Source organism: Larimichthys crocea, chromosome XVI (assembly GCF_000972845.2).
Source record: "Larimichthys crocea isolate SSNF chromosome XVI, L_crocea_2.0, whole genome shotgun sequence".
Lineage (NCBI taxonomy): Eukaryota > Metazoa > Chordata > Actinopteri > Sciaenidae > Larimichthys > Larimichthys crocea.
In genome coordinates, this window is record NC_040026.1 from 12,252,131 (window position 1) to 12,261,547 (window position 9,417).

A 9,417-nucleotide genomic window follows, 5' to 3' on the forward strand; every position below is an offset into this window, starting at 1 on the left:
CATTAGCATACAATCACCTGAAAATAAGCATCATTGTGTTTTAGTAATATTAGAATGAGACCTCTTTATCTACACAACAAGCTAGTCCTCTGTAGCGGAGTCTGCCATGTTATGCAGCCATGTTTCTACAGTAGCCCATGTTTTTTTTCCACAGCCATTGAAGGTTCTCATAGACCCCTTGTAGTATTTAGTTGGTTGCAACCTGCAGCCTCACCACTAGATGCCACTAAATTCTACACACTGGACCTTTTGAAGGTGTAGGGAGCACAAGGTATGTTTTGTGTTAAAGTCCGCAATCTATGAATCGCAGACTTTGAATCATTCGATCATCGATTCATTTAGTTTAGTAATGTACTTTATTGTATGTACCAAACATTGACAATGAACAACATGGAAGGATTTTCTTTAGGTGCTAGTTTTAGGCGTGAAAGTTGTAAAAAAAAACAAAAAACTTTTGGCACGAGAACAGCTTTCTGTAGCTTCAATCTAACAAGTATCAATATTGGGATTTTTTACATTGGTCCAAAGTGATGTGCCAAAATATAAAATAAAGTATCCAAAGTGCTTTTTATCCATTCACACCTCTTCACATGTTCACAAAGTGTCCTCTCACAAACACATTAAGGCATTTTCTCTTCTTCTTTGTGGTTCTTGGTGTCTTTTTATCTACACACAAACATTTACCAAATGATTGTTGAGGATCAGGTGCGGGACTGCAGTGCCAGCCTCTGGACTGTGTCTGTCAGGTGAGTCATGTCGGGCAGGTGAGCCTGGTGTTTAATGTACTCAAGAGTCCGAACCTGGTGCAGAGACAGGAGAGAGGAAGTCAGTACGGCTGTGTTCGGTACATGTAAACTAAACCATGGGTAGAATTGCTTTAATGGGTTAAAAGGTACGTGAACTCACTGAGATACGAGTCTCACAGTATCCGTGTTTGTGGCTGAGGTTCCACAGGTTGACAGCCAGCTGGCTCAGCTTGTTGTTCCTCAGGTCGCCGTGAGCCAGCAGGACACCGAACAAGGAAAACGCCAGAGCGCATTGACGCCGCGTGCTCTGCTACGAGAAGAAACGTGACGAGAAGACAGTCATGTACATTAACATTATAAAACACACACTGCTATCCTGCTGGTGGCAGCGAGCCGGCTTCTGCCTCACCTCGTCTCGACCGAGTGCCTTCAGGTGGTCCAGGATCTGTCCGATCAGAGTCTCACACAGCTTGTTGATCTCTGATAGAAACTTGGGGTCTCCGCCATAAAGTGTCTCATTGGAGTCAACTGAGACAGGAAAGCGGAAAAATGATCAGTTCAGTTGCAGAAATCCCTACGGCTTGTCAGACAACACATGAAACCTGGTAATCCTGATGTTTACAGAAATTAATCATGTGGTAATCCAAAAAGGAGGATTATAGATTTCTGCTATCTGAAAATCCTGATTTATTTGTTCCAAATAGAGCTCACAAAAGCTAAATGTTGTTGCCTATGTACCTTTAGGGATGGAGTAGAGGTAGGTTTCCTGGCTCATGGCAGCCAGCAGGGGCAGAGCACTGACGTAGACCCGCACCTTAGCGTCACTGTTGTCTTCCCAGGTGTAATCCTGGACCATGTTGAGCAGGCCGCGGACCAGGTAGAGCACGCCGTGCTCTGGATGGTCCTGCAAACATATTCACACACACAAACACTATAATGATGGTTTCAGGGAGATTATCATGTTGGTTAACCAAACACCAGGAGAGGAGATGGATTGTGTTACCGGGACAACCAGCAGCGTAGCTAGGAAGTTGTTGATGAAGTCCAGGAGGAAGCTCTCAGAAGAGCGGAGTTTCCCCTCCACGCTGATGGAGCGAGGAACTTCCGGAAGAATACTGACCGCGGCCTTCAGGAAAGCATCCGCTGGAGGTGTGGAAAAAAGCATGGCGAGAGGTAACGAGGATGAAGGGAGGGAGGGAAGGGAGAAGAGAGAAAGGAAGTGGAGGCAGAAATGAGGTAACGACAATATGGATGCAAGAATGGAAGAGGTAGATAATGTTAGGAATTCCCTAAACAAAGCAAACTGAATCATCTCAGACAAAATCCTGAACGTGAAAGGAAGCAGCTGCTCACCCTGAGACAGACACTGGTTTGCCAAGGCTACCTGACCAGACAGCAGGTAGAGGCTGAGACGACTGAAGATGCTGCTGAGAGACGGGATGGTGATGAAGCTGTAGGCAGCGCACGCCTATAGGACAGAGAAATGATCCTTGATTGACTGACTCTGATCTGAGTGCAACATCTAAAACCTCCTCCTATAGTAGCGTACGGTGGCCTGCAGGAATCAGATGCCGTGCGTGGCTGACTTACCCTGACGAAGGCCGCCGTTTTTCTGGAGTGACTCCCTCTCATCACCGTGCTGGTCTCCATCGCCAGCTGGTTCACCGTCTGGAAATGACAAGGTGAACACTGAGGATGCGTTTCTGTGAATATCGCACACACAAAAAATAAAAAAAACACACGGATGGAGACTGACATGGATGAGCTGCACCAGCACTGGCTCCAGGTTACAGAAGGTGGCCCTGGCCTCCACACAGAAACTCAACTGCTGCTCGAAGTCACGACCAAAAGAAACCTAAAACACAAACAGACAGAATATATGACTGTAAGAAGATTGAACAGTGACAGAGTTCTTTAAGTCACTGATTGTATTTTATTTAATCTACTTTAAGACACTGGACATTTTATCACAAGCACATTGCAGAGCTGTGTCATGAGGGACAAATAAACATAGGAGAGTAATCTAAAGTATGAACGCCAGAAGTACCCCCAAGAGCATCAAATGTGTATTAATCTGCAGCTGAAAATAGTCCCCATCCTCCTAATTGAGTTATGTTTCCTAAAAAGTCTGTTGACTGCAGTGTCATGTATTTTTCTGAGTAGGTGTGCTCTCTTTAGCAATGAACAGCAATCAGGAAACCGTGTAGTTACATTGGTAACAGCTGAAAAAACTAAAAGCTAAAACTTCTTTCTTTTTTTTTTTTTCTTGAAACATCTCCCACTGTCAGTTCTTGAGATGTGGGACATAAGCCAAAATGTGAAGTTTGTATGGAAATACAGTACTTTATTGATAAGACTGTTGACATGTGACATCCTTTATCTCATGCTTCCAGAGTGATGTGTTTTTTTACGGACACAAAAGGAATTGTTAAAATGTCATATTTCTTAAAGAGAGTTTGGTGTAACAGCAGTGGCTGTTCATTTTTTAACGTTTCGTCAACGCTACAGAAACACTACGTAACTGCTAAGTATAATAAGGTTGTCTGGTGTTGACTGCTGTCAGTTATTGGTTTGATGGATGGGTGTGTATTGATTACTGACAGTGGCTGATCAGGGTTATTATCAGCGGTACGCTGTAAATGGTGGCCCCTTTGTGTGTTTTTTTGTGGTTTGTTAAACATGGATGGCGAACAATAACATAATGTTAACATAACATTAATATTAAAACAGCTGTAAAGCGGAGTAGTTAAAAGTCTCACCATGCGGATGAAGCCGATGATCAGCAGAGCCAAAGATCTTTTCTCGTCGTCAAGAGTGAGAGCGCTGCAGTACAGAGAGCGACAGATGACTGACTGAGGACTTATTAATAATCTACATTAACGAAGCGAATGTTTAAGATCACTGACATCAATCTAAAATTTAAAAACAAACTCAAAAATAAATCCTACTTCACAGAGTCGTGCATTGTCTTGCAGATGTGCAGCATAGCGTTGAGGATGACCGGGTCTCTGGTGGGCTCCACCTGGTGTCTGCAGGAGACAAAGAGACAAATGTAGATGAATGGCATCACTTTTATTTTTTAGCCACAAACCAAAACAAATCTCATTATTTTATCAAACTCTTACTTGATGAAGACCTCCATGATGGACCTGCAGACCTCCACCCTCACACTGTCCTTCTGGAACATGTCTAAGAACGGTAGAAAACGCTCCTGGGAAACAGAAACATTAGGGAACATTGTGAAACTATGACAAAAGTCATTTGTCATTGATTATTTCATGCTTATAGAGAATACACGTTTCATCGTGTGAATTTTGGACTTGCTCACCATGGAGAAGAGGAGGGAGAAGTCGTGGAAGTAGGTGAGGATCTTCCTGATCACTGACTGCAGCTGGATGCAGAACAAACACAGTTAAGAGTCACTACAGAGCAGACAGCAGGAGGAGGACGAGTAGTTCAGTTTCAGAGGAACAGGTGTTTTTTTTTCTGCGAGCCAATGAGCTTGTAACCTGAGGATAAGCGTCCTCAAATGCCCGGTCGGGGGTCATGTGTTTGATGATGTCAGCCAGAACAGTGTTGACCTCACGTTTCTGAGAACAAGAGAACAAGGAAAGGATGGAGAAACATGTTGGAAACTTACAGAATAAAAGTGTCACAGCTCCTCCTCTCCCCCGCGCTTTACTCACTGTGAAGTGTCGACAGGTGAATTCCACCCAGATCTCAGCGCAGTTGACGTAATCCTAAAAAAAACCACAATAATAAATCACACATACAGTCATAACCCGAGTATTTTCATGGGAAACCTTTAGAGGTTATTCTCACAGTACCTGAGGATTTCGGACTTTGGTGACGACCTTCCAGGCTTCATTAAGGATCGTCAGCCTCTCAGATTCTGGAGGGTCGGCACAAGCCAGACTGCGACCCAGAGACCCAAACAACAGATGCTTGAGAGAAGACAAAGTTTTTTTTTAATTTACACATTCACATTGATTGGATCGCCACATTAGAACTGTTCATGTCATCTGACCTTCGGGAAACCGGCCTCGTCGCAGTCTTTGATCATACCGATGAAGTCCGTGGCTCTGGCTGCAACGAACTCCGGCCTGAAGGCCCTCATGACTGAGTTCAGCAGCAAGGCACTGTGGGGAAACAGGAACACGTTAGATCTTTGGGGTCAAATAGATGGAGTAAAAGCTTTTGTCTTTCTTGGCAGTGTATTGTCCACTTTTTTGATCCATTAACTGCATTTGTGGTTCCCAACCTGTTTGACTTGTGACCTGAAAAACAAAACGATGTCTACGGATTGTGATAATACCTTGAGTGGTTTTAAGAACCACTGTGTTATATAACAAGATAAACTGTAATATTATTTTTCTTGTTATGACATGAGCCTCTTGTAGCACTTTTGATTTCCCCAATAAATGACATCATTGTTACCGTGTTCTTAAAAGCACTCACTTGTTCCCCAGCTTCTTGCATCGGTCCATCATCTCTGTTAGCAGAAGCTGAAGTGGAAACACAAACAGCAGTTTTGACCGAGCACGACTGAAACTACTAAAAATCGGACAATTTTTTTTGCCAACATTTATATCAAAATGAAAGCTCTGTGTAAAATGTGACTGCATGCCTCAGGAGCTCTGTAGGCGATGCACTGCAGGATCCAGTTGATGGCGGGTGAATACAGCGTCAGGTACTCGGGCACCTCCACCCTCTGCAGGACCAGCTGGTTCTGGACGCTGTCCCCGCTGATCTGCCGGAAGGTGCCGAGCAGGTCAAAGAAGTTGCGGTTCAGGCTGTCTTTAAGGTGGGGAGCGACTTCCATGCCCACCTAGAGGGAGAGACCATCATTATGTCTGGACCCAGATCTCCTGTTACTTGAATGCAACTGGAACGATGTGAGGGAAGAAAAGCTTCAGAAACACGAGACAGGAGCTAAAGACCAACAAAAACACAGGATGAAAAGCATGAAGAGAGCACGTCTCACCCTGCAGAGGTAAGCTCTGGTGTACGCTGCCACCAGAGGGTCTCCGATCCCTCTGATCATGGCTGTCAACCGAGGGAGCGTCTCTTGAATACCGCTATAGAGTCACAAAGCATTATTTTCAAATAGGCTAAAAATACTGTTTTGATTTCAAAGAGAAATGACACAAATGGAACATTTTTGTACAAGCAAAGGCAGAATATTTACGATTTGTTCAGGAAGCGGTTGCACTTGAGAATGGCGGCCTCGACGTATCTGTTCACAGAGGTCAAAGAGTCAAAGTTAAAGAGTCTTTGATGATCAGCGCCGTCATAGAGACAAACCCTAAATAGAAATTCAAAACCAGGTCTAGTTGAGCCCTGAAAAGAGTGAATCAAATTCATCCAAGACAGAGTTTTCTTAATGTAAAACTAATGCTGAGTGTTTCTATTGGGGGTCAATAGAAAAGGGATGAAAAAGGCAGAATCAGAATAGGTCTGATGTTAGTTTGATAAGCAGTGAAGTTGCTGTTGTAGCTGATGCTGGCAAAGGATACAATCTGGGCAGAAGCTCCCTGATGGAAGCGATCTTGAAGAACCAGTTGAGGCACGTCTCCTTGGCTGTGTCATTCACATCATCGACTGTGAATGAATCTGAGGAGAGAGGAAACAAAAAAACAAACAAACATGAAATAATCTACAGTGCTAGACAAAAAGTCTTAAACCTTGAGTGTATTGATAGTATTATATTATATTATATTATATTATATATATAATATATATATATATAATATATATCTATATATAAATAAATATTATGGATTAAAAGGAAATTCGTCTGGATATAGGGACGTAACAAACATCCCGTCTGTACCTGGTAGGGGTCTTGGGTCTGAACACATGGTCCAGATTCTATCGTACACCAGCCGACCTACAAACAAGTGAGACTACAGTCAGAAAACCTCCATTGTTCTCCACTGAGCTGAAAGGAAAAAGGTTTCTCTACGCACCAAAAGTGTCGAGGATATCAGTGATGAGAACAAACTTGCTGGGGTAGAACTGGATCACCGAGGTGTCAGATAGAAGCTTAGAGCACTGGAAAGCAGATCACAGATCAGTGAGTTTTTTTTTCTCATTATTTTGATGATTAAGTTTTTTTTTAGATTTTGGATTACCTGGATGACGATCTTCAGGGCTCTGACCTTCTGGTCAGAAGCCCAGGCCTCCTTCAGGGACTGGTTTAGCTCCTCAATGCGGTTAGCGTAATCCTGCTGGGAGAGGTTCAGCAGCTCTCTCTGGGAGCCCTGCACACACAGAAGTCCAAAATAGATTCTTATTTTCTTATTGATTCACTCTGCGTCACCACAGTGAGGTTTACATCAAAAAACCTGAACACAATAGATTTTCATCCGATGAACATGTATACAGATGCAAACAATAACGCATTTGGTGCAGTTTAATTCACTCACACTCATTCACACTCATATAGTACAGACACACACAAACCTGTTGCTATGTGAACGTACCTCCTCCAGATCATCCAGTTCCTCCAGACGAGTACGAACTTTCTCTGAAACAGCTGATCCTGGACTTGGAGCTTTTCCTTCAGCAAACAAAAATTCTGTGAGCTTTTGACCATATTAAAAGGAGCACTGATTGATTTTTGCCATGTTAGGCAGCACAAGAGGCTGTACACACAACATGTATGTGTTATAAAGTTGATATTGAGTCTCCTGTTAGTACTATTTCTGCCTCCACGACCTCCTGAGGGAAATATCTTTACTTGCTAATTGTTCCACTGTGTTCAGCGGCTAAGTCTGTCTAACTTTGTCTGATAAACAGGTAGCGTGCAGTGGGTTTTTAGAGATTTTGTTGCTGCAAACAAAGCTCGTGACAGCTGTGAGAGTGAATCAAAGTAAAGCTGTGGCCCAGAAAACCAAAACAAGGAGCTGAAAGACGCTAAAAAAAACTCCATAAAGCTGAGACGAACTGCAGAGTGGAGTAATAATCCTCTGTGGGTTCATCACTAAAACAGACACGTTTAACATTCACATGGCCATTTGATCCACTCTTAATATAAATATATTGATTATAGCAGCTTTAGTTTTTTTCCTAATGGTACATATATGGCCTCTATTGATCATACGACACCTTTTGTTTACATGTTTATGCCATTAAGTGAATTATTTATGACATTATGGTGAAATTGATCTTACCTTTATCAGAACCCATGCAAAGATTCTGTGAAGACAAAAGAAAATTTAAATCAGGTTTCTGTCTTACAAAACGTGGCTGTGCACACAAAGTCTGATTAAACGTCTTTAGTTTATAGTAACAGAACATCTCGGTCCCCGCTGCTGTAAAGGAGAATGACTCACAATTGAGAGCTTTTCAGTGGTGGTGAACCTAGCCAGGATCTCTCCTCGTTTGGACGACCAGGGTTCAAAGTCTGCTCCCACCACCTCTTCCTCCTTTTCCCTCTTCTTCCTCCCCAAATCCTGGAAACACAACATCCTCTCCTTAACACCTTTGGGTATCATCTTCTCTTCTGGAACAGCATTTGTCTGCAGTGTGGACTCACCCCTGCGGAGACGCTGTGTGACATGGCTGGAGCCTCGCTGGCTGAGGCCGCCGCGAACATGGAGAGGGGATCGGTCCCGTCCAGCATGGAGCTGAGTGGGTCTGCGGGTGCGGAGGAGGAGGAGGAGGAAGACGAGGAGGTGCTGCCTTTACGAGTACCACGGCGGGTCTTTGTGTCTGTCACCTGGGTGGAGAGGAGAGGTGTTTAAGTTTTAAACACAAGAAACAGCTGACTTATGATGTTTGTGATGAGACCAAACAATAGTTGATAACAGCAGAAGGTTCACCATGATGGGTTTGAGGGGATGATAGTCTCCAAACTCAACCAGAGCCGCCTCAGGACGACATCTCTGCAGCTCTGCGTCATAGTTGCGCCCGCGGGAACGCCTGGATACAAAACAGACAGGAGACCAGACCAGGTTCAGCTGTTTCTACTGACATCCCTCCAGCTTACACTGACACTTTTTAAAATTGATTCTTGAACTCTAAGAAGCATTGTTTGCAGTGAGCACTGAGATTAAGTCTCATCGAACACAAAGATGAGGGAGCCAAAGACACCAAGCTGTCATCTCATGACAGAGATCTGAGTATCTCTATGCACTCTGGTGTCAAACAGCATCTGGAAACTGGAAAAATGTTTTGCAGACCATCATATGTCTGTGCATTTACATTTAAACTACCCAAATGTAACAGGACTACAAAAGCTGTGTAATAACTTATAACGCATCCCCATTTGATTTAAGCCACAACAACACTTGGTGATGATGTGTTCAAATCCTGCAAACAAAGTTGACATCTCATTTGACGCGTTACGTCATCACCGAGCCAGCAGTGCACACAGTTGCACTGTTGGTACATTATCTCAAAACACACACACAGTATCTACAAATACATGATTTGATCGATTTATATTGATGATACGGAGAAAAACGCATCTCACCACTGCACCGCAGCCATTTTTCTACAGTCATATGACACTTGAGTACTTCCTGGTTATGCCGAGTTTGGGGGAAAATCGATGTTTTTAGTTGTTTAGTGACGTAATTATTGTGACGCATTTATTGTTGACATCTTGAGAACAGAACAAGTGTGTTACCTGCCCATTTGTAACGACGACAGCGCGAATTAAGGG

The 9,417-nt window shown here is 43.4% G+C and overlaps 1 protein-coding gene across 2 annotated transcripts; it reads right to left on the reverse strand.

The window, feature by feature from the left end:
- Nucleotides 1-341: 341 nt before the first annotated feature.
- On the reverse strand, nt 342-9,404 carry vps35l (VPS35 endosomal protein sorting factor like). 2 transcript variants are annotated; one of them, XM_027289230.1, is made up of 30 exons: nt 9,382-9,404; nt 8,573-8,672; nt 8,287-8,469; nt 8,084-8,203; nt 7,922-7,946; nt 7,232-7,308; nt 6,881-7,009; nt 6,716-6,800; nt 6,580-6,636; nt 6,263-6,359; nt 5,935-5,982; nt 5,731-5,824; nt 5,374-5,574; nt 5,205-5,251; nt 4,774-4,885; nt 4,574-4,690; nt 4,433-4,486; nt 4,256-4,336; nt 4,075-4,137; nt 3,872-3,957; nt 3,695-3,775; nt 3,506-3,569; nt 2,503-2,601; nt 2,337-2,414; nt 2,100-2,214; nt 1,750-1,889; nt 1,485-1,650; nt 1,156-1,274; nt 907-1,056; nt 342-800 (listed from the first exon to the last, which is right to left on the reverse strand). In XM_027289230.1, the coding sequence occupies exons 1-30, from the start codon at nt 9,387-9,389 to the stop codon at nt 702-704; spliced, it is 2,895 nt and encodes a 964-aa protein (XP_027145031.1). In that variant the 5' UTR covers nt 9,390-9,404; the 3' UTR covers nt 342-701. The 2 variants fall into 2 exon arrangements, with proteins under 2 accessions (XP_027145031.1, XP_019108878.2); XM_019253333.2 differs by lacking the exon at nt 9,382-9,404 and adding an exon at nt 9,226-9,353.
- Between the last annotated feature and the right edge of the window lie 13 nt (nt 9,405-9,417).

Bases quoted from the DNA above. Each gene is read 5' to 3' on its own strand.
- vps35l (XM_019253333.2), bottom strand. The intron at 2,602-3,505 runs GTGAGACTTTTA...TTTGTGTTTTAG, and splicing joins TCATCGGCTTCATCCGCATG to GTTTCTTTTGGTCGTGACTT. The intron at 801-906 runs GTGAGTTCACGT...TCTCTGCACCAG, and splicing joins ACTGTGAGACTCGTATCTCA to GTTCGGACTCTTGAGTACAT.